Source organism: Calidris pugnax, unplaced genomic scaffold (genome assembly GCF_001431845.1).
Source record: "Calidris pugnax isolate Ruff unplaced genomic scaffold, ASM143184v1 scaffold102, whole genome shotgun sequence".
In the NCBI taxonomy this organism is placed as follows: domain Eukaryota; kingdom Metazoa; phylum Chordata; class Aves; order Charadriiformes; family Scolopacidae; genus Calidris; species Calidris pugnax.
Genome location: NW_015090846.1, coordinates 1,457,001 through 1,479,653, shown reverse-complemented (window position 1 = coordinate 1,479,653; position 22,653 = coordinate 1,457,001). Strand labels below are relative to the sequence as shown.

Sequence of the window (22,653 nt, the reverse complement as noted above, 5' to 3'; positions counted from 1 at the left end):
CCCCCTTCCTTCCCCTTCCTCCCCTCAGTCCACGGTGTGCGAGAAGATCATGGAGCTGCTGGGGCAGAAGGAGGTGGACCACCGGCAGCGGAAGGTCCTCATCCTCAGCCAGGACAGCTTCTACAAGGTGCTGACCGCCGAGCAGAAGGCCAAGGCGCTGAAGGGACAGTACAACTTCGACCACCCCGGTGAGGCCCCGGCGGCGTTTCCCCCCACACACCCCGTAATAACGCGGGTGGTTGGGGCCGATGGGGCCGGTGGGGTTGGGGCCGGTGGGGTGGGGGTCGGTGTTGTTGGGGTCGGTGGGGTTTGCTGGGCGGGCCTGGGGCAAATGACAAGTACTGGATAACAGAACTGTGCTTTCCCGCCCCAAAACATGCGTTGGAGGGAGGGGGGGGTGCTCGGCACTGCTCAGTTTGTGGTCGGACTCCATGGTCGGTCCGGGGTGGAGCTGCTGGAGAGCACTGCTGGGGAGAAGGGTCTGGGGTCCTGGTGGATCCATGAGCCAGAGATGGGCCCTGGTGGCCAAGAGGGCAATGGGGTCCTGGGCTGCAGAGGGGAGAGTGTGGCAGGAGGTGGAGGGAGGTCATTCTCCCCCTCTGCTCTGCACTGGGGAGGCCACAACTGGAATCCTGCGTCCAGTTCTGGGCTCCCCAGCTCCAGAGAGACAGGAACTGCTGGAGAGAGTCCAGTGTAGGGCAACAGAGATGATGGAGGGATTGGAGCATCTCCCTGCTGAGGAAAGGCTGAGAGAGCTGGGGCTCTGGAGCCTGGAGAAGAGAAGGCTGAGGGGAGACTTATTAATGCTGACAAGTATCTAAAGGGTGGGTTGATGGAGGATGGAGCCAGACTCTTTTCAGTGGTTCCCAGTGACAGGACGAGGGGCAATGGGCACAAGCTGGAACATGGGAAGTTCCACTGCAATGTGAGGAAGAACTTGTTTGGGGTGAGGGTGGCAGAGCCCTGGAAGAGGCTGCCCAGGGAGGGTGTGGAGTCCCCTTCTCTGGAGACCTTCAAGTCCCGCCTGGATGCTCCTGAGTGATGTGCTCTGGGCAACCCTGCTTTGGCAGGGCGGTTGGACTGGATGATCTCTAGACGGTCCCTTCCAACAATTCTGTGATCTGTGATCTTTGCTCTTTCCTGTGAGGGTGGTGAGAGCCTGGCCCAGGTTGTCCAGAGAAGCTGCGGCTGCCCCATCCCTGGAGGGGTTCAAGGCCAGGCTGGATGGGGCTTGGAGAAACCTGGTCTGGTGGGAGGTGTCCCTGCCCAGGGTAGGAGGGTTGGAACTCGAGGATCTTTAAGGTTCCTTCCAACTCTAACCGTTCTATGCTTCTATGATTCTATGACCTTAAAGGTCTTTTCTGACCCAAACCATTCTATGTTTGTCCTTCACGTGTGCACGTTGCTCTGTGAGCACCACAGGGGGTGACTGCACCCTCACAGAGAGCGATGCTGGAGAGCATCCCGCTCACAGAGGGCTCTGCCTCCTCATCCTCTGCTGTCAAGAGGCTCTGTGATAAACCACATCCATCCCCAAAACCCTTTCCTGATGTTTCTGACCAACAAAAAGAGCTGCTCCCCTTGCTCCGGCAGGGGCTCGGGGTTGCAATGGGACAGCGAAGCCTGGAGCCCGCTGTAGCTTCACCAGGGTGGATAATGAAAAGCATGAAAGATGTCTGAGGTTTTCTAAATTACTCTTAGCTAGCAGGCTAAAAGAGTTGCATAGATTTATACAATTACCAAGTGGTTTAGTAAAATTACGCAATTACCCACTTTGCATTTGGGTTCTTAATTTCATTGTACTGTAATTTGCTTATAAACAGCAAATTCTCTCTTCTTTATCTCTCTAACAAAGTATAGCAATTATAGCTTGGGTGGGGAGTGCTGCTGGTAGGAAAGAATTAAGCACAAGTTCCCCTTGTCCTGATGTAATACGAGGCAGAGAGATTTTCCTCTGGGTCTAGAACATCTGAGGAGAACATTCTAGAACATCTGAGGAGGACATTTAGTACAGCAGCATCTGAACATCTTTCTCTTGCAGACGCCTTTGATAACGATTTGATGCACACAACCCTGAAAAACATCGTTGAGGGGAAGACGGTTGAGGTACCAACCTACGACTTCGTGACCCATTCTAGGTAGGTTTGGGGTTTGTGCGAAGCCTGGGGGACGGACGGCCTGACTGGTGTGGGACCAGTTTAACAGGGAGCTCTGGGGGTGTTTTCCTGGCAGGCTGGCAGAGACGACGGTGGTCTATCCCGCTGACGTCGTCCTCTTCGAGGGGATCCTGGTTTTCTACAATCAAGACATTCGGGACATGTTCCACCTCCGGCTCTTTGTGGACACGGATTCCGACGTGCGGCTGTCGCGCAGGGGTAATGCTCTGCCCTCATGGGCAGCCTTGGCCCGCCCCGTTCCTTATCCATCCTCAGCCTTGGGGTAGAACTCAGGGGTTTTATCTTCCCGTCCCAGTTCTGCGAGATATGAAGCGCGGGAGGGACCTTGAGCAGATCCTCACCCAGTACACCACCTTCGTCAAGCCTGCCTTCGAGGAGTTCTGCTTACCGGTACCAAACGTTTCACCAATTTCATTGGGATTTTGGGGGGAGAGAAGGTGCAGGGAGGTCTGGGGATTAGCTACGCTGTAGATGCAGCAGTGGTGGCTTTTGATATTTGTATTTCACAAGTCCCACGCTCTCCCCTCTGCCTTATCTATTGAACCATTACAAACTGCTGGTTTAAGGAGATTCAACAGTTGGTTCCTCATGTTGCACCATGGAAATCCCTAGAGGCTGCGCACGTTCTCTCACTGCCAGGGCTATTTTGCCGTGGGTTCCTTGCACTCAAACTCTCCCTCTCCCCATTTATTCTTAAATCTTGCAGGAAGAAAAGAGCTGGGTCTCCAGCAGGCTCGCTCTCAACAGGGAATGCTGGTGAAAACATGAGGCAGACCATTATAGCGTCTGCTTGCCAGGCCATAGAATTAGGGGCCAAATTAGATACTCACATAATCAAATTAATTTGTAAAAAAAAAAAAAAAAAAAGCCCTTTGAGAACAAAATCCTGTATGTGGATTAAATACGATGGAAAATGCTAACTCAGGCGCCTCTTGCTCTAGATCAAAGCAATTCTGGGATTGTAAAAGTACTCATTAGAAATGCTGAATTTGCCAGCCTTTTTATAAGTAGGGAAAGAAAAAAAAAAGAGAAAAAAGCAGGGGCCCCTACGGTGGTAAAAATCAATCAAATGTCATCAGAGGCGGGAAGGAATTTCACAGGCACATCGGGTACCTTGGCTCTCGGCAGAGATTTAGCAATGGCTTGTGAAATGCTGGCCGGGAGCAGCTCTCAGCAAACAGAGCTCAGCCCAAAGCAGGCGACCTGCCTGAGGGCAGGGCTGTCCTCGGAGGTGTGAGGTGCATGGTACTCCATGCTTGGCCTTCTGCTGGTTCCCTGCGAAGGGGCAGCAAGAAATCCCTGACCTTAAATCCAGTGCACGTGAGCTGTTGTGGCTTCTCAACTCATTCAGGTGTTACTGTGACCAAGAACTTCAACTTGGAGGCCTGGGGCATTGGCTTTCTGGTGGTTGGTGGCTTCTTCCTAGACCGATGCTGGCTTTTCCCATTAACAGTCTCCACAATCATTTCTGTTTTGCAGACAAAGAAGTACGCGGATGTGATCATCCCCCGAGGAGTTGACAACATGGGTAAAAGAGAGCTGGGTTCTCCACCCGATTCCTCTGGGGACACCACCTTTGGGGCTGGGGAGGGAGGAGGTGGCCCAGCACTGCCTTGTTTGCACGTTTCTAAGGAGAGGTGTTTTGTTGGGGGGGGACTGCAGGGGAGGGGAGCTGGAAAAAGTGACACGTGATGGGAGATGCAGAGCAGGACACCAGTGGTGCACAGTGTTGCTGTTGCTGGTCTCTGTGGAGGTCTGACCTCACTGTGGAGGGCTGGCATGGTCTCCTTTAAGGGCTTGTGGCTAAAACTTGAGTCGAACAGGGCTGGATGCTCCACATTTTCTAGATAACTCGGCTGAGAAAGCTGACGTGGCCTCTGTCTCCCTCTTCCTCTCCACAGTTGCTATAAACCTCATAGTGCAGCACATCCAGGACATCCTCAATGGGGACATCTGCAAGTGGCAGCGAGGGGCAGTGAACGGGCACGGCCGGCCCTACAAGCGCCCGTTCCCCGAGCAGACGGAGAGCAGCAGCAGCAGCAGCAGCAGCGTGCTGGCGGCCGGCAAGCGCTCCCACCTGGAGTCCAGCAGCCGCCCCCACTAACCCCCCGCAGCGCCCCAAGGATCTGCCTCTGGTCCAGCCCGACACTGAAGACAACTTTGGGAAGGAAGGACTTCAGCAGAACGGTTGGTGAAGTGCCCTTTAAGCCATCCTAGCAGCGGAGGGGATGCTGGTGTGATACTTGTCACAGAGGGGAGAGGAAGAAGTCGGCCTAATGCCCCCCCCTCCCCTCCGAGACCCCTCCCTTTTCTCCCTGCGATGTCTGGAGTGATGATGTTACTTGATGAACTGGTTAAAGGCAGTGCTACTTGCCATTTTTTTTAATTTTCAAAATGAGATCCGAGGCTGAAGTCTCCCCTTGAAAATTAAGCGCTACCAGGTGATTAGCAAGATACCCCGTTGCCCTGATTGGTGATCTTCCTTAGCAGGAAAATTACCTGCCTATTTCTTGGCAACAAAAGCCTGTCTCTTATCCAAGACCAGCTCCCACCCTGTTAGTTTTAACAAGTAGGTGCCTTCCTACTTTTCTCTTCTTCCCATTGTTGGCACCTTGAGTTCTGGCACGGCTCTCCTGCTGCCAGCCTGTGGGGGGATTGACCTGTCGAGGAATCTCTCCCCTGAGACAGAGATGAAACAGAGACTGTCTGGGACAAACAGGAACTTGCAGTTCATCAGGGGGGACAGGCCCAAGAAATTGTGTGATTCTGGTTCCTAATTTATTCCTTTATAAGCTCCCGAATGTTGCTACACTGTAGGATTATTTTTTTGTACCCAAATAGTCTCCTTTACCGCAGTTACTGAATGCACGAGCTCCAACTGGATTGAGTTGCTCATGGAAACAGAAACCAGACCTTGTCAGTATTAGTGTCTTTTTTAGGGCGTTTCTGTACTGCTGGTTGCAGATTCTGCTGGGCAGAATCCCTCCACTTCCACAGGTGGGTGGAAAGATCAGCAAGAGGGGCTGGGGGGGGTGACCAGCTCTGGCCACAATCCCGCCCGCACACGGGGTCAGAGCGCTGGCCTTGCACTCGGGCAGTTTAAACTCAAGAAGGTCTGTTTTTTTCCTAAAAAAACAGAGCAGACAAGAGGCTGGAAGCGTAAACAGTGATATCCCAGTTTCTGTAGTTTACCCCAGATAAGTGATACTGCAGCAACATGAAGCTTCTAGAAAAAAAAATTAATCTGAAAGGAAGTGCCGGTTGGGCCATTGACAGTGTCCTTGTGGTATCCTTCTTGAGTCTGGACTTACGGTGTAATTTTAAGAATATGGGTTGGGGAGAAGTATTATTATAAGGAACTTTTTCATATTTGCTAGTTTTCTAAAAGCAGGGTCTGGTTGTATTGGTTGTGGGTGTGTTACTTTGGCTAATAAACAAGTGAACAAACAGTGAGCAGAAATGACCGTTTTATATTTAAAAAAAAAAAAAAAAGGTGTTTGTGCTGCTTGCACTACACCAGCAGAAAGGGAGGCTTCTGGAAGCAACATGAAGCTTCTAGAAAAAAAAATTACTCTGAAATGAAGTGCTGGTTGGGCCATTGACAATGTCCTTGTGGTATCCTTCTTGAGTCTGGACTTACGGTGTAATTTTAAGAATATGGGTTGGGGAGAAGTATTATTATAAGGAACTTTTTCATATTTGCTAGTTTTCTAAAAGCAGGGTCTGGTTGTATTGGTTGTGGGTGTGTTACTTTGGCTAATAAACAAGTGAACAAACAGTGAGCAGAAATGACCGTTTTATATTTAAAAAAAAAAAAAAAAGGTGTTTGTGCTGCTTGCACTACACCAGCAGAAAGGGAGGCTTCTGGAGAGACTCTTACACTCAACAGGTCTTTCTCTCCTTGACTCAGAATTGTTGCTGTTAGTTCTGTAATGGCTGAAGCTCTAGAGGAAAAAGAAAGCTTAAAAAAATGTGGTCTGCACTGTCATCCCTGTTAGTTCTGTAATGGCTGAAGCTCTAGAAGAAAAAGAAAGCTTTAAAAAAATTTGGTCTGCATTGTCATCTCTATAGGCCTTTCAACACTGGAACTCGGAAATGGTCTGTTATCTGTTATATTTGCTAGTTTTCTAAAAGCAGGGTCTGGTTGTATTGGTTGTGGGTGTGTTACTTTGGCTAATAAACAAGTGAACAAACAGTGAGCAGAAATGACCGTTTTATATTTAAAAAAAAAAAAAAAAGGTGTTTGTGCTGCTTGCACTACACCAGCAGAAAGGGAGGCTTCTGGAGAGACTCTTACACTCAACAGGTCTTTCTCTCCTTGACTCAGAATTGTTGCTGTTAGTTCTGTAATGGCTGAAGCTCTAGAGGAAAAAGAAAGCTTAAAAAAATGTGGTCTGCACTGTCATCCCTATAGGCCTTTCAACACTGGAACTCGGAAATGGTCTGTTATCTGTTAGTGATCAGCTGCAGAGAAAGCAGGTCCTTTCTGCTGCTGGGTGCTGTTTAGCTCAGGGTGACAGACTTAGCCTATGAGCTACTGCCCTGAAGCATTAGCTATCGGGGCTGATTTAAGCAGGAGCAAAATAGTCACTAAAACCTCCTTTGAATGACTGTGGTGTTGGATCATACCTTCCTCTGGGGGAGGAGGGGAGCTCAAAGCAGCCTTGAATGGCATTTGTTAGAGCAGGGAGGAACTCCACAGCACCCTGCTCTGTCCAGGGCTGTTCTTGGTCAGCTCTGAGCTGTACAGTGAGATCCAGCAGCTGCAGCCATGCGGAAAAAAATAATCCAAGGTGGTGTAGGTACTGTAACCCTTCCTGAATAGAGCTGTTCTCTGTCAGCGTCATCAGTTCTGCCTTGCTCAGATGTTCTTCCTACAAAATCTGGGGTATAACCCTGCAGCCCAGTAAATAAAAGGCCACGGGCTTCCCGAGAACGCCGCAAGGCCAAAGGGTTCTTCTGGCTTGGGCTGACTTCTTGGTCTGCCCGAAGATTTGTTTTAGCTTTGTCTAGCTGTAATAGCAATTTTTTAAAAATGTCTATTTGTTTTCTTTTTGTTTAGCTTCATAAAAATTACGGTTATGCCAAATGATTATACATAGATAATAGTAACAAGTCGTTATTCTATGAAGAATGAACTATTTATAAACTTAGCTTAACACTGCAATGCAGTGCAATAGGGATGATGGCAGAGCATTGGAAGCAGGGGCAGATAATGCATTGCTGAGGAATATTGTCATGGGACGATGCTGAAGACTGCAGGGCCAGTTACTGAAAGTTGCAGATGTGTAAGCTTTAGAGCTGGGAAAACTTAGTTTTTAGGAGTAACAAAGAAACCAGAGAAAAGTACCTGATATGATGGAGAGAATCTATTTATAGTAACTTGTACCAATGGAATTGCAGACCAAGGTGCTAGGGAACAGATAAAATAGCCCCAAGCGCCACGTAGTGCGAGGAGGAAGAAACACTCACCATCATTCTCCCAGGAAAGAGGAAGAAGAAGCCCTTGCAGCAGACTCTTCCCAGCGAAGGACCTGGGATGCTGTTGACTGAAGTCAGCGGCCTTCAGCGCCCGAAGGGCAAATGTAGAGGTGAAGAATTGTGCTCATAACAGCTATATTACTGTTGAGACCTTTTCTGTAACAGTATTCTTTTATTTTCTTTTTCTGTAATAATTAGATCTGGACAACTCTCAATTATTTGACCAGACTGTTAAGATTTCCACGATACTAACAATAAATTCTTGGCTTTGCATAAAAGGCGTTTCCTTTTGCCTGTGACAAGGCTGCAATTGTTACTGTTTTTGGATAAGGATGTTCCAGCTGTCCTTCCAGCGCAAGTCCTTGAGCTCTGTAACAGACAGTGAGGGCTCCCCATAGGTGACAGGGCTGAACGTGCGATAGACAAGGTAAACTGAGGAGAACCAGGCCACAATCAATGCACCGAACATGCTCTTGAGAAGCAGAGATCTGGGACGAGAGGGAAAGAGCAGTCAGGTTACACCAGGGATGGCCAAACACTTTATCCAAAAAGGGAGACCTAAATCTGGCCTATGTTTTCTAAAGGCAAAGGCCAAAGTGTGGCCACTGCTGGAAAAAATCACTGCTTTCCCTGCAGCAGCTTGCCAAGGTGACAACCCCAGAGAAAAGAACTGGAAAAAAGTCACTTCTCTTGTCTATCTATGTGTTAAAGCCAAATACCTGCAGAGATGATTGCCAAGATGCTGTAACACGATGGGGATCAGGAGAATCTGGAAGGTGAGGGCGGGCAGGTAGTGGTACAGGAAAAGCGTTTTCTCCATCAAGAAGAAGGGCAGGTAATTCACAGCCCAGCCTCCAACACAGATGCCCCCAGCTGACACCCACAGCTGCCATGCATCTGCAGGAGACAAGAGACAGTTCAAGGCACAGGCCCTGGCAACCTAAAGTCTCTAAGAGGTTGCCAACTTGCATAGTTCAGGGTTTTTTTCCCCCCACTCTGTGCAGTTTGTGCTAATATAACTTGGCCACACTCAGCCGAGGGAAATGGTTAAATTTTGTGACACTTTTACGACATACCTGGAGACAGATGACAGCCAACAGCTTCACCATAGGACAACAAAATGTACTGCCAGGAGGGGCAGCGTAAAACTGCCCCAACAAACAGAGGAGATGGTACCTCAGCTGGAATGAACACATCTAAAATAAACCCCTCCCTGCACAGCCAGTACCTACTTCTGGTAAATCATCACAGAAGGGCTCAGTAAACCCCAAATCCGATGCCTGGAGACTTCTTAGATCCAGGGAATGGTTCAAATAAATACTATGCTGGCTATGGTATTCTTATGTGGTGATGGTCATATTGCAATGACCATAATCTTCATGGGCTACTCTAGATGTTTGTGTGTCCTTAATACAAATTCCAGGGTAAGTGGGCAGGAAGAAGCACTACCAAGCACATAGTTACAAAAATAACAAATTCCAGGGTAAGTGGGCAGGAAGAAGTGCTACCAAGCACATGGTTACAAAAATATGGCTTTGGGGCCATTAAAGTGTAGCAGAACAAGTGACAAACAACCCTCCCCCAATTCGACACACAAACAATGGAATCAGACCTTCAGGAATGTCGTAAATTTTTCTTCTCCGTCGTATCAAGTACCACAGGGACAGACACACGTAGACCAGAGCAGCAACATTAGCTGAAGCCCAGGTGACAACATTCCCAAGGAGGTGGATCTGGGCCTGCAGAACAGAGGAAGGTCTAAGCCAGAAGCAGGAACATGCTGCAGTTCTTTTAGACAAATTTAAATACTACTTAAACAAATTTGCTAAATTAAACTTCAGCTTGTGCCTGGCTAGTAACCTGCTCTTTCCTGGAACAAAGCAAGCTGATAAACTTTGCTGCTTCAAGAGTCTTTTGTAACATAAGGCATTTAAAAGATGCTATTAGAGATGAACTCATCTTCTAAATGGAATCAATAATGGAAACGACTGAACTGCAGTTTTCCTTTACAAAAAAAATGTGCAAGAAGACATGATTTAATTAAAAGCAACTACTGCCAAAGCTGTATCACCTGCCAAAAAAACCCAATCCAACCCTCAGGGAAAACACATTCTTAATACAGGAAGAGTCCATCCTGGAGCAGCTCCTGGCTGGAACTGCTGCCCTGCCCTCACTCACACTCATGGAGTGCATGTCTGAACTGAAATCTGTTTTCTTCACCAGGTTCACATTCACTTCTACCTCTCGTACTTACACCAGAGGTGGGGTGGAGCCAGTAGGCAATATTTGTGTCCATTGTGATCCAGTCGAGAGCAGAGGAGCTGTACTTATGTTCTGTGTCTTCATTTTTTAATGTGAGTATTTTCCACTAGGAAAAAAAAAAAGTAAACAGAAGGCTTTCAGAATTGGAGCAATGAGTGGGAAAGCATGGGTGAACAGCTCCAGATGTAAGATGGTCAGTTCTTAACCTGGGAGCAGAGAAAGATTTTGCGTATCTCATACTAGATGCTGATCAATACAATGGTTTCATTTTGTTCTCATATAATGCACTTTCCTTAGTGAATTTCTACAGGGGTAGTTAAGGGACATCAACACTACTGGCTGCACGTACAACACATCACAGCTCAGTTTCAGACAACTTCTGGGTGCCCAACGGATCTTCCCCACCTTCTTTTTTTACAAAATCACTTGGGTAATGGTTACTGAACAGCAGGAAAAAAAAAAAGTAAACAGAAGGCTTTCAGAATTGGAGCAATGAGTGGGAAAGCATGGGTGAACAGCTCCAGATGTAAGATGGTCAGTTCTTAACCTGGGAGCAGAGAAAGATTTTGCGTATCTCATACTAGATGCTGATCAATACAATGGTTTCATTTTGTTCTCATATAATGCACTTTCCTTAGTGAATTTCTACAGGGGTAGTTAAGGGACATCAACACTACTGGCTGCACGTACAACACATCACAGCTCAGTTTCAGACAACTTCTGGGTGCCCAACGGATCTTCCCCACCTTCTTTTTTTACAAAATCACTTGGGTAATGGTTACTGAACAGCACAGGTCTCTAATGCCCTTCTAAGTGCACTCAGAAATATTTTTTTTCAGTGAGGAAGCCAAGCTACTCTATCAGCAAGGAATAAACAAAGAAGCCCAAGGCTCGGAGTTTGCAGAAATGCTCAGGTTCCTGCTCTGCAGCAGCAGGAAAGATGAAAGGAGTAAGAAGACACTCACCTGCAATTCTGTGAACTTTGCCATGAAGCTGAGGTTTTTACTTATGTCCATCTGTGTAGGAGAGTGGAGTTCTACTTCCCTCTCTTTTTGCTCTTGGCCTGGAAGAAAACAGCACAGCTCAGAAATAAGCACGTAGCAGGTAGAAAGCCAGAAAGGGGAGAGAGCACATATGATACACCCTGGCTCCTCACGCTCCCGGGAGCCCTTCTCCAAACACAAGAGAGCTCTAAGAGGATTTGTAAGGATTCTGACATCATGAGAGAGCCAGAGCCTGCTGAACACACACATACACATGGTACCTCCTTCCATCAACATGAAGTGTCCCCCCAGTCACAGAAATCTGCTTTGAGAACACGGCTGAGACGTACTTTTCCCATATCTGTGCTCTTCCACGTTCCACACCATGCTCTGGTGGTAGCCTTTGGACAGCTTCTCTCCAACCACCTCCAGCTGCCGGTACCCCCACTCGGGTAACGACGCTCCACTGAGCTGAAAGTGAAAAAGGACCTTAAACTTCCAGTTCTGCCAATGTGAAGCTCAGGCTGGAAGTTCTGAGGCCTGCCTGAGCACTGGATGGCTAGAAAGTACACAAGAGTCACCAAGCAATACTGTGTCCACAAATGCTACAGCCATAAAAGTCAGTGATTCTGGCAAACTGAAGTATTCCAGCCACTGTCACATACTACACACAGACTCAGCATCAATTTCTGAGGCAGTATTTAAGGCCCAGTTGTGCACATTGGTCACAATCTCCTGAGAGGTTCTGCAGGACAGCTCTGCACGCTGCAAAGGCATGAGGTAGGAGTATGACTACCTGAAAAACACACTGTCCTTTTACCACATTAAGCAAGTTTATTGTTTCCTTGTATTTACTTAATTGGTTTAGGCACTTTGGAGCAGTGAGGTTAGTAGTTTATGAGATTACAAGAGCTGCATGGAAGAAAAACTATAGCCAAATAAACATAAATCCACTTGCCTTTAGCACTGCAGAGGTGTTCAAATGAACAAACCTCACTTCTGACAGAATTGTCTTCCACACATCTGTGTCTGACTCCCGATTTACAATTTCCTACAACAGAAAGATATCTTTTGATCCTCATGTTGTCTCAGCTGTTTCTGCTGGAACATGATGGGCTCCTCCCTTCGCTTCGACCACTCACCACTCTCCAGAGGTTCTGTGCTGGCATAGAGATGTTATAATCAATATAGCAGGAAACTTCTTGGGAGTGGGGGCTAAGAGGGGCAGCAACATCATGCCTAGAAGACAAGTAAAGCAAGATCATTCCCCAAAACACCATTTCTTAAATCCACATAAAAGCAAACTCATAAAGGTATTGAATTGGCTTTGACCAGATTCCAAAATAAAGCAAAACCAAGTAACCAATTTATACAGATTGCACTGTTTACTCTGAAAGAGAACACTCCCCACTACCAAGAGCTGCCAGGAACAGGCTCCGAGGAAGCCAATAGAGATGCCTGCTACACCAGGCTGAAGAACAAGCACCGATTGTGACAAACAGAGACGCTGTTCACTGGCATTTCCAATAACGAACAAATTAGCTTTGGAAGGGACATAGCAAAAACCTAGGTTCAGAACAGCTCGCTTCCTAATCTGAGTGCAGGCAGACGCCCTTCGGGAAGCAGTCAGGAAGCAATTTCATTGCAAAACAGCTAAGAATTTGTGGCAATCAGCCACAGCACACTGTATTCTCCAACACTTCTAACTTTCAGAGCACACCCTTCATGCAGGAGTATGCCCTCAAAGTCAGTGGAGCTGGTAGGTGACTTGTGGTTAACAGTCACACAAAATACTAAATATCTGCACCTGCTGGGAGCAGAGGCAGTGAAGGAGGAAGACTCACCAAGGGGACTATGCATTAGGAATCTGCAGAATGATCATGAATTGTGAACCCGGGTGAAACCACCACCAGCCCCTCTAAAGGCCACCAGTAGCAAGACCAGAAACAGCCACCAACCACTGAACAGTTTGTGATTAGTATCAAATCCCACAGCCAAGTCAACCACAAAAAATATATAAGCACACAGCATCCTTTCTTTGGGCTACAGGGATGGCTTGTCTAACTAACCACGAGGTCCCTCCTAGCCTCACCATTTAAAAATCCATGAAGAACAGGCAGTCTGCAGTATATCCGAATGCAAGGGTCACTGCACTTCGACTCCTTAAGAGTTATTGTGAGAGACAACAAAGCAGAATGACCCAAGTCTGGCAGAGGATGAGGAAAGGACTTACGTGTTGAGGTACCGAGTGGTAATGCCGTGGACCAGCTGCACGATGTGGCCATGCCTGACAGGACGGGGGGGGTTACTCACCACCAGCTGCTGCCTGGGGGAGCGACACCCAAGAGGAAGTGGTTAAATTCTTCTTTCAATATAACACAACCCTGTCATGACCAAACCGTTAGGTCAAGAAGCTGTGGGCAGGGACAGATGTTTAGGCAGCAAAATGAGAAATTCAAACAATCTATAGATTGTACCAGAATGGAAACAAAGTTCATCTAGGCAAAGGTGAGTTAAGGACAGGATGACTCAGAGGATCGGTAATGGGATACTGATATCCCAGCCATTAGGTCAGTGGTCTGAATCCAGGTCAGTCAGGAGTGAGTTCAGATTATTCCCATCACACAGCTGCTCCCTGGCTTCTGTGAAATGAGCAAGTGCTTCTGTGAGGTCTGTCAGGTGTTTGTACCACACTTCTGGCACAATTATAAGAGAGATCAATGGCTATCTCCACCATGAAGACCAAATTCTCGCTTCTGGACAGGGCTGAGGCATGTTCCCCCTTTGGCAAGGGGGAACACTGCAGTTCACCTAACTGCTGCCTGTATTTTCCTGCTCTACAGCAGGACTTCATACCCTCCAGGGCTCAGACAAGTCTTGAGTTTGAAGAATTTTAAGAAGATAATGGGGTTTTTTTTGTGGGTTTTCGGTAGAGTCCCTGCTTGAAAGGTTTGCACTATGGACAAACCTTCCCACTGTGGATATGATTTATAACGGCACACAGTCCTTCTGGTAGGACTGTTTATACTGTTGCCAGAGCAACATAAAGAACCTGCAAAACCAACTTTTTGACAGTATCAAACGGTATCACACAAGGGCTTTTACTGACAAAACCACAAGAACAAAGAGTCCTCCTCTCCACTAACAGTTAAAATGGCAAAACAGCTCAGTGTGAACCAGACTTCTCGGGCACAGGCACCCACCTGGAATCCCTCCCCATGTGGGAGACTCTACAACTGATCCCTCAGACTCTACAACTGATCCCACACTTTAAACACAAAGAAACACTCATGCTGCAGAAGTGATTTCTACTCTCTTCTGAGACCATGCAAGTTTGATAAAACTCATCAAGGCACTCTAATGCCATGGCTCACAACACTTCAAAAAGCAGAACTTCCCTTTCATGCAAAGCACCTGAAGAGTTCCCACCAGTCTCATGAGTCTTTAAAGCTCCCCGTGGGCACAGCACAGCCCACGTTCTGGCAGGAGCGGTGCAGACAGAATTTCAGAGTCCTCAAAAATGCTTTTACCATATTGAGGAGGATTGTGCAAACAGCTGCCCTTACCAACCCTGGAGCTGAAATACTTGCTCAGGATCACACATGGCCTCTGCACCCATAAGCAGAGAATAGTTATGTGGAATCCAAGCCCTGGTTAAGGCATGGAAGCACACAGAAGCTACGCTTACAGCAGCTTGGCATTTAAATCTCTTGCATACTCACATCCCAGGATCTTTGACAATCCACCAGTTGTTCACATCCTTGAAGGGATAACAGGTCACCTGCTGTTGATGGGAACTACCTCGGCCATTCTCATACCTGCAGAGAAGGTTAAAAAAACCCCCACAGGTGTTCAATAGCACATTTCTGTGCTCAACTGTCATAGCAATACAAACCAGCACCAGATCACTAGCTCCATTCCTGCAGAACGCAGAGAACTTGTTCATCTGCACTGTGCTCTGAAGGATTAAGAGATTGCCAGGACCCAAACTGAGATATTTGGACTGGCAGGTGAAGAACCAGAGCATACTTTCACCCTAATAGTACAGACTCAACCAGATTCCTCACCTGATGGGATAAGTATTTGTGTGAGAATGGAGCCAACACTGCATGGGCTTGCCCAACACGTTCCGCAGGGTGATCTGAGAGCCGTAGGCCACCTCTAAGGGCTGACCCTGAGTGATTCGAGCCAGCCCACCCTGAGAAGTATAATGACAGGGTAAGTGGAAAGAAGAAGAAACAACCCAGAGGCTGTTTAAATTCTGTTAAGAGTCATGTGCCACTTTAACCTAGCAGTATCGTAGCACCATGCTTTCTCATTTGGTTGTATTTACAAAACTCAAGTCTTGCAGCACCACACTCAGTGAACAGTAAATACTCCAATGCCTGAAAGACTACAAGGTCTTAGGGAATATCCCTAAATCCATGTTGTTCTAAAAGACAGACTAAGCACACAGAAATTCACACTACCATCCTGTAGTACACAACGTCATCACTTAAGAGTTCAGTAATTCTGTGGAGTTTCCTGTAGGAGGGGACAAATCTTCACCAGAAGAGTGAACATATTGTTCTTGGATCACCGGGAAAAGCATTTCATCCGTTATTAGGATTTCAGTTATTATTGCTTCATCTTAAAGCAGTACTACAGCAGTAATTAAATGACACAAAAGGAACAAATAAGCAGGATCAAAGGAAGAAGATTGCACGCCTTTCTTCTAATAGTGAACAAAAGATAAATTTCCCCCTGTTCTCCCCCAATAAATCAGTTTTATGACCACATTCCCTTTACCTCTAAGCTGGCTTGAAAAGCACTTGTCATAATCTGGTCATGAGGCCCAGAGCGATACAGCAAAGTCAGGTGAACATAGAAGAAGGACAGGTACATTGCCACTGGGACGACGACGAGGGCCAGTCCCCTAGCTAGAAAATGGCACATCAAGGAAACCTAGAAGAACACGGAGAACACACTGGTTTCATGCTCCAGATATTAAAAATATTTAAAATACCCGTGCACTTGGCTTGTTTTGCCTGTCTTTTTTTCCCAGTTTCCCCAACCACCCGTATTCAGCTATAACTTCATAGACAGCTGGATAAGTTCCCCTGAGGATTTGAACTGGAGCCAACAGGAGGTATGTGAAACAGTATAGGTTTTGAGCCACAAATCACCAAGCCATGGATAAGAGCAGAAAAGCCAGTCACACACACACATGCTTATCTTAAAGTTAACTCCATCTTCTCCAGCAGCTGAGCTGGGAAACTGTTCTATGACAGGAGGGTCTGCAGACTATGACAAGGCATTTTGGTACAAAAACCACATGGTTATGTGCAGGCTTGCAGGGCTCGTGACTGGCTCCTGTACTGAAAAGTTACACATAATATATTTCGCATGTTGTGCTACCTACATTTGACAAGTTTGGGTCTCCTATCATGTGCCAGAAGTGGAGTCCTGCGATGCCCAAGAGCAGCATATAGGTAAACAGGCCCATATATTTCACCCTGAGAAGCAAGGGCATAAAAAATGAACGTGGTTAAAAGCTACCTAATTACCTAATACAAGACATAAACATTCAAACTTTCTCTTGAACAGGATGCTTCTAAGTCCAAGGACTAAGATCCATGACAAGTTTGGTACAACAACAAAATCAAGCCTTAAGGCTTTGACACCAGATGGTATCACTTGTTTGCTAATTACATTAAATAACTGCAGTGACAGAGAACTTTCTTGATAACAAGCTGGTAGATCACAAAGTAGAAAGTCCCTAAATTCCAACTTACTGATGCTTGAAGCAACTAGGAAGGAGGGGTGAAATGCTGAAAGCCATCTCTGAGAAATGCATTTTGCTCTTCCCAGGACAGTACCCTCTAATGCCTGGCATTGTCCACTGTGAACTGACACCCTCTCTAAAGGTCATGGGGAGGTCTGCTCAGAACAGCACCAAGAACCAGACTTCAAAATCCAAAGCCCTGCTGATACCTCAGGTGGCAGGCAGGAAAGTTAGATTATTAAACCAAAGGAAGATGTCATCACTTACCCAACTGCACAAGAACATGCTACTCCAGTCAACAGAAGCCAAAACCACCAACTTCCAGAGAAGGAACTTAAATAAAAGGACAAAGGAAAGGATGCTATGATGAGATCTGGGCACCTTCTTAGGATCCTGAATTCAGGTAATTTAACTTGAAAAAATCTTGCAGGACTTCAACATTCCTTATTCTACTCAGGGGTATTTATTTCTGAACCTTCCACACTACCCTCTTAGCCCTGACCTACAGGGTGTTCTTAAATGTACTTCCCTGTATACTGAAAAGCAAATAAAGTAAATGTATTAAATCAATTGCTGGGCTCAGTTTAAAGATAATTTTACTTTACTTAAAATTATTTTAGCCTCTGCAAGGATCAGGAAACATGTAAAGTCACAAAAAGGAGACAAAGATCTCTAAATTCAGTGCCTGTAAACAGTAGTGAAGGAGTGCTAAGTGATCTGTTATCACCAGGGTTTCTGTGCACAGAAAGAAACCTTCCAGTAAAAAATCCGGGTGCAAAGAAGTGCTCCCAAGGGATTTTATTATTATTGTAAAATAAGAAAGGCAACCTTGCTACCAATTAAAACAGTCTTTAACAATGCTCAGAAGAGAAAACTTCTGGGGCAGTTGTATGAGAGGTCAAAGCATTCGATTTTACCGACAGATGAAGTAAGTTACAGAACGAAGTGTCTTACAGAAAAAACCCCCACACAGTCTGTGACAAAAAAGAGTCACCACAAGAATATCCAAAAGGATGGGAGACAATCCAGCTTTACCTGTGCCTTTGCAAATTGTAGAACTTCAGGTAGGACAAAACTGCAAGCAGGATAAAAAAAATCAGTATCGATTCCAGAAGCATGAACCTCGACTGAGTGATCAAAGAGTTCTCTGTTGGAAAAGGGAGACAAACACAAAATAACAGAAACTTATCTATTGGCAAGTGCTACCTCAGACAATCACATCATTATCCAAGAGAAAGACCTGCCCCTTTAAGGACAGCCAATTCACCTGTAATCTTACTGGCTGTAATAGGGAGGTGTTGGGTTTAAAGGGACAAAAACCTTCCAGGAGGGGCAAAGTACATGGCTGTAACTGTCTCCAAGGAAAACAAGGTGGGCAAGTAGTAAAGTCAGATAAAGGAAAACAAGGTGGGCAAGTAGTAAAGTCTGGCAGGAGGCAGATAAAGGTTCTATGCTTGCCTACAAAGGCACAAAAAAATCAATTCTGGGCTTCTCGAGGCAAGGAGAGTCAAGGCAGTGACCCCAGCAGGCAATGAGCATGACAAATCTTCACGAAAGCAATGAGCTGCTTTGTGCAGGATTCCCTGAGCCAGAATCAGTGCAGCCAGTAGCCAGGAGAGGTTTCTCTTATCAGCTAAAGGGCTGTTGAGAGGCTCCTTCCCTTCCAGGCAGCTGCCAGCAGACCCTCACAGAAAGTTACACACACTAGAACAGTCTATGCTAAGGACACAGACTGGTTTGCTGCACATGAAGAAATTTGATGAGCTCTAACCCTGCTCAGGAGGGTTGTCCTGCTGTTAAAACTGAGTTATGTTGTAACTCATCCTGTAGAACTGAGGAAGAGAGTACAGGCCTCCTTGGATGCAAGAAACGTGGTTTTCTATGAGGCTGTTAAGGCTGCCCACGTTGCTTAATAATGAAATTAACTTCTACAAAGCCTCAGCCTAGAATAGCAGCCTGTGCAGAGCTGTAAGGAGAGAGGGGACCAGAGAGGCACAGCAAAGACTGACACAGGCCAGGGCTGAAAGTGTTCTTAGCATTCCATGGGGAGATGCTACTCCTGCCTTCTATGCCCCCTAAAAATTCAGAAGGGGAAAAGGGACCCTTCCCCCCCTACATGAAGAATGGGGCCCAGGGGAATAATCTTACCTAAGAGAATCAGAAGAGCAGCTCCAAATGCAGCACAGTGAGAAAACTGCAGTTCTACCAAGATCTGGTAGGCTAAAGGCACACAGAGAGCACCAGCCAGTGCTGGCAGGAGTCGCAAGGACCAAACAGGAACGTTCATGCTATATTCTGAAACAGGAGGCAACAGTGAGGCACAAATGTGGAAACTATTAATTGCAGAGAGGATGGATCAATACAGAGCTCCTCATGACTACAAGCTGCTGAATCTAACTTCTACTCTTTGTAATTTAGTATCTGTCCCATACTCCTTAAACTGTTTTAACCGATGAAAAAAATCTGTGCTATGGAATCATAAATGCCTTACACTTCTGCTAGAGATCTGCAGAAGACTTACTTTAAGGAGTGAAGGTTTCAGATAAAGCATTATTTCCACTAGTTAGGCAAAGGAATCTATCAGTCACTGAAATACTGCTTATTTTCTCAGGAGAATCAGGCAGTTAAAATAAGCTCTTACCAGCTCCAATCCTGTTCCATAAGAAGTTTCCATCAAATCCTCCTAAGTAACCTACAACATAAGCAACAAGTCAAAATTTCCAGTCTCAAAACAAGTATAAAAACTAAATTGGTCCTGGAACCATTTCCCAAACACATAGATTTTCCACGTATGAAAGCCTTTTTCCCAAAAGGGTCTTTTTTTCGCGCAGTTTGGCCTGCAGCAGTGCTTGGTAATGTCCAGAGGCACAAAGAATATAAACTGGGAACAATGGACTCTCAGTGACAAAGTATATTTAATCTCTACTTCCCATAGACACACTTTTATGTTGTGTGTATCTCAGCTACAGAAAGGAACTCAGGCCTGAAACTCTGCTTGTTAACTACTATTTCGCATCTTACCTTTCTCTTTATCCAAAGGATTGGATAACGAGGTAATGGATACATGGCTCCATCACCTCCCCAGCCCTCATGCAACAGCCCCCTAACAACACTAAATAAGGGAAATCCTAATTCTCGCTGCATCAGAATCTCTCAGCTGCCTTGTGTTTTTCCCCAGACACAGGATCTGACAACTCATTTCTAGCCAGCACTTCTCTCTTCCACAGAGACTTCCCAATTTCAGGAGAAGCCCTACCTCCCAGAGCCAGCAGCATGTGGCCAAAAGGTGGGCCGCTGTCATCCACGAAGAAGATCCTCTTCATGTAGAGGGAGACGAATTGGCCATAATAAACTTCATCAAAACTGAAACACAAGAGGCAGAAATATGTCAAGTCTAACTGGAAGTATCCTGGAGGCTACAGGGGTAGTAAGAAAGAAAACACTGCTGGCAGAAAGCTAAGAATACAACGAAACACAGTGACTTTACCCCTTCACCCTCCCCTCCAGAGATTCTATTAGGGAAACATTATCACCTTATTTACAGAGGTTAACATCAGGCAAGCTCTGCTCTTCCGCTCCTGTATTCTTACTCACAAACATTTAAAAAACAGAAATCTATGTTATTCAAGTAGAAAATAAACTCTTCTACTCACACTACAGCCCGTGGGTAGGAAAGCCCCCAAAGACGGCTTATTAATCCAATCACAGTCAATGCCACGAGGTTCACATTGATCTCCGCAGTAACCACAATGGGATTCTTCAGCAATCCCAACATCCTGTCCAAGGTCTGTGCAAACCTCCGAGGGCAAGGAGAGAAGAGCAACAGTCACCCTCTTGCTCAAAGCTGGCTGAACATCATTTGACAGAAAGTAGGGACCACTACTTGCTGCGACAGATCACAGTAACCGATCTTCCGAAGTTCTCTTGCTTTCCACATTTATGCATTTTCTGCTGTATTTACAAGAGTAACTGTAAAAATGCAGTTACTAAACTAACACATGTAACTTTTCATCTGCCCTACTTCTACACGCATATGGTTCTCTGCCATCAGTAAAAACTAGAAACTTTGCTTATTCTTATACTAGTTCTGCAAAACCACAATAGCTTCATTCAAGCCTCTATTCCACTTTGTTCTAAGCAAACCTCCTAGCCCAAATTCTGAAATTGCTAGTGACAGGCAAACCACATGCTTTGAAAAAAAGTAAAAAGAGTTACTTCCTTGCAGAATGAGCACATTTCTTTGGCGGAGGGGGCGGGGCAGGAGGCAGAACCTATAAACATCCTCTGCTTTAAAAAGCTGGCTATGGGAGCAGAGGTGCAGGTGCTGTGGGGCTCTAGCGCAGCCTAGGGGGAAGCGCTGCAGGAAGCAGGACTAACTCTAGGCAAAATTGCTAAAAGCTAGGTCAGAAAATAGTAAGGAATCAGTGTTGTTATCTCCTCACCTCAATATGACTGAAAGTTACCGGAATAAATCCATCTGCATGGCTTTGATCAGGGGAGAACAAAGCCAGAGAGCAAGCACATCACCACCATCAAGCAGGGTGCCACCGTCCTTGTTTCTCGCTACCTACAAAACACAAAGTGGTTCAGCTGCACGTTGCCCCGGGACACACTTTTGTAAGGAGCCCCTTGCAAAGCTGTGCTCTCCACTAGCACTGGGCATACCACACCACTGCCCCATCTGCCTCGGGACAAGGGCAGGCTATCACTCACTCTACCATCCCCTCACAGGCCCTGAGACCCCAAAGAACACCCTGACAGAGATGACCCTGCTTCTCCCTGCAGCACAGGCAGGCCTTGAGCCCTGGGGCAAGACTGCAGCACTACCTGCTCCCCCCAGACCTCATACACCTCCTCAAAGAACCATTAAGCCCTCTACCATGCTTTGCACCCCATTCCATAAGTCTTATGAGGGGTCAGTAAGACCAGCAAACACCCCCTAGGTATTATTTCCCCTTTTGAGCCTTTAGGGGGGCAGCAGAGCCACAGAACCCGCACCCAAGCCTCTCCCCTGAGGCTTAAAGGGTCAACAAGACCCACCAGCCACCCTGTATCACCCCTTGAGCGTTTTTTGGGGGGCAGAGGACCACTAACCCGCTCCCAGGCCTCCCACCCTCCCCTGAAGGTTTATGGGAGCAAGGTGGCCACAAGCCACCACCCCCCCCAGGCCTCGTACCCTTCCTCGAGCCCCAGGGGGAGGCAGCAGCGCTACTAATCCCGCTATCAGGCTTCACCCCCACCCCCCTGAGCCTTACAGAGGTGAGGGGGGCGGCGGGACCCCCAGGGCCCGCCCGTGTCCCGGGAGAGGGGGAGCGGGACGGGGACCCCCCCGGCCCTGAGGAGATGGCGGGGCCCGCCCCGCTCAATGAGGGGGCGGAGTCTCGCGGCGCCGGATGTGGCGTCAGACGCACGCACGCAGAGCGCCGGGAGGGCGGGGAAAGGGAAGAGGCCCGTCGCGTTGCTATGGCAACGCACACGCATGGCGAGCGGGCCCTGCGGCCCCGGCCAGAGCATGACCACCCCAGCCACCTCCAGCTAAGGAAGAACTTAAAACGAAAAAACAAACAAAAAACAAACAAAAGCCCCCAAAAAACCAAAACCACCACCAACAACAAAAAAACCCAAACAAAAAACCAATCAAAACCCCTCCCAAAAATCCCAACGCCCCCAAATAAACAAGAACCCCCAAACCAACAAAAAAAATACCACCAACAAAACCAACAAAAAAAACCAAAAACCCCAAAACAACAAACCCCAAAAAGAACACAAACACAAAAGAACACCCCCCCAAAGAAACCCTAAAACTAAACCCCCCAAAACCACAAAAACCCAAGCCAAACCAAAATCCAGAAAAAACACAAAAAAAACCCCCAAAACAACCCAAGAAAAAACAAAAAGCTAAATAAACCCCCCCCAAAAAACCCCAAAAACTCCAACCCCCAAAAAACCCACCAAAAAACAAAACAAGAAAACCCCAAAAACCAAA

The 22,653-nt window shown here is 46.8% G+C and overlaps 2 protein-coding genes across 6 annotated transcripts; one reads left to right on the top strand and one right to left on the bottom strand.

The window, feature by feature from the left end:
* Positions 1–32: 32 nt before the first annotated feature.
* Positions 33–5,218, top strand: UCK1 (uridine-cytidine kinase 1). The gene is made up of 6 exons (XM_014942887.1): positions 33–188; positions 2,042–2,138; positions 2,233–2,375; positions 2,473–2,567; positions 3,657–3,705; positions 4,079–5,218. The coding sequence occupies exons 1-6, from the start codon at positions 50–52 to the stop codon at positions 4,279–4,281; spliced, it is 726 nt and encodes a 241-aa protein (XP_014798373.1). The 5' UTR covers positions 33–49; the 3' UTR covers positions 4,282–5,218.
* Positions 5,219–7,531: 2,313 nt separating this feature from the next.
* Positions 7,532–22,051, bottom strand: POMT1 (protein-O-mannosyltransferase 1). Of its 5 annotated transcripts, none has more exons than XR_001412128.1 (22): positions 21,923–22,051; positions 21,110–21,234; positions 20,321–20,464; positions 19,924–20,030; positions 19,309–19,359; positions 18,816–18,962; positions 17,703–17,814; positions 16,935–17,000; positions 16,305–16,398; positions 15,692–15,847; positions 14,971–15,101; positions 14,626–14,721; positions 13,137–13,229; positions 12,046–12,142; positions 11,862–11,954; positions 11,254–11,374; positions 10,886–10,983; positions 9,913–10,026; positions 9,271–9,397; positions 8,378–8,555; positions 7,810–8,146; positions 7,532–7,711 (listed from the first exon to the last, which is right to left on the bottom strand). XR_001412128.1 is itself a non-coding variant. In XM_014942885.1 (21 exons), the coding sequence occupies exons 3-21, from the start codon at positions 20,440–20,442 to the stop codon at positions 7,972–7,974; spliced, it is 2,178 nt and encodes a 725-aa protein (XP_014798371.1). In that variant the 5' UTR covers positions 20,443–20,464; positions 21,110–21,234; positions 21,923–22,051; the 3' UTR covers positions 7,797–7,971. The 5 variants fall into 5 exon arrangements, 2 of the variants coding, with proteins under 2 accessions (XP_014798371.1, XP_014798372.1); XR_001412130.1 differs by having other exon boundaries at positions 20,321–20,454; XR_001412129.1 differs by having other exon boundaries at positions 21,844–21,971.
* Between the last annotated feature and the right edge of the window lie 602 nt (positions 22,052–22,653).

Excerpts from the sequence above, each read along its gene's own strand:
- UCK1 (XM_014942887.1), top strand. The coding sequence starts at position 50 with ATGGAGCTGCTGGGGCAGAAGGAGGTGGACCACCGGCAGCGGAAGGTC. Across the intron at positions 2,139-2,232 it reads GACTTCGTGACCCATTCTAG|GCTGGCAGAGACGACGGTGG; the intron begins GTAGGTTTGGGG and ends TTTTCCTGGCAG. Across the intron at positions 2,376-2,472 it reads CGTGCGGCTGTCGCGCAGGG|TTCTGCGAGATATGAAGCGC; the intron begins GTAATGCTCTGC and ends TTCCCGTCCCAG.
- POMT1 (XM_014942885.1), bottom strand. The coding sequence starts at position 20,442 with ATGTTGGGATTGCTGAAGAATCCCATTGTGGTTACTGCGGAGATCAAT. Across the intron at positions 20,031-20,320 it reads TCCTACCCACGGGCTGTAGT|TTTTGATGAAGTTTATTATG; the intron begins GTGAGTAGAAGA and ends CTTGTGTTTCAG. Across the intron at positions 12,143-13,136 it reads ACCACTCGGTACCTCAACAC|GCATGATGTTGCTGCCCCTC; the intron begins GTAAGTCCTTTC and ends CTTGTCTTCTAG.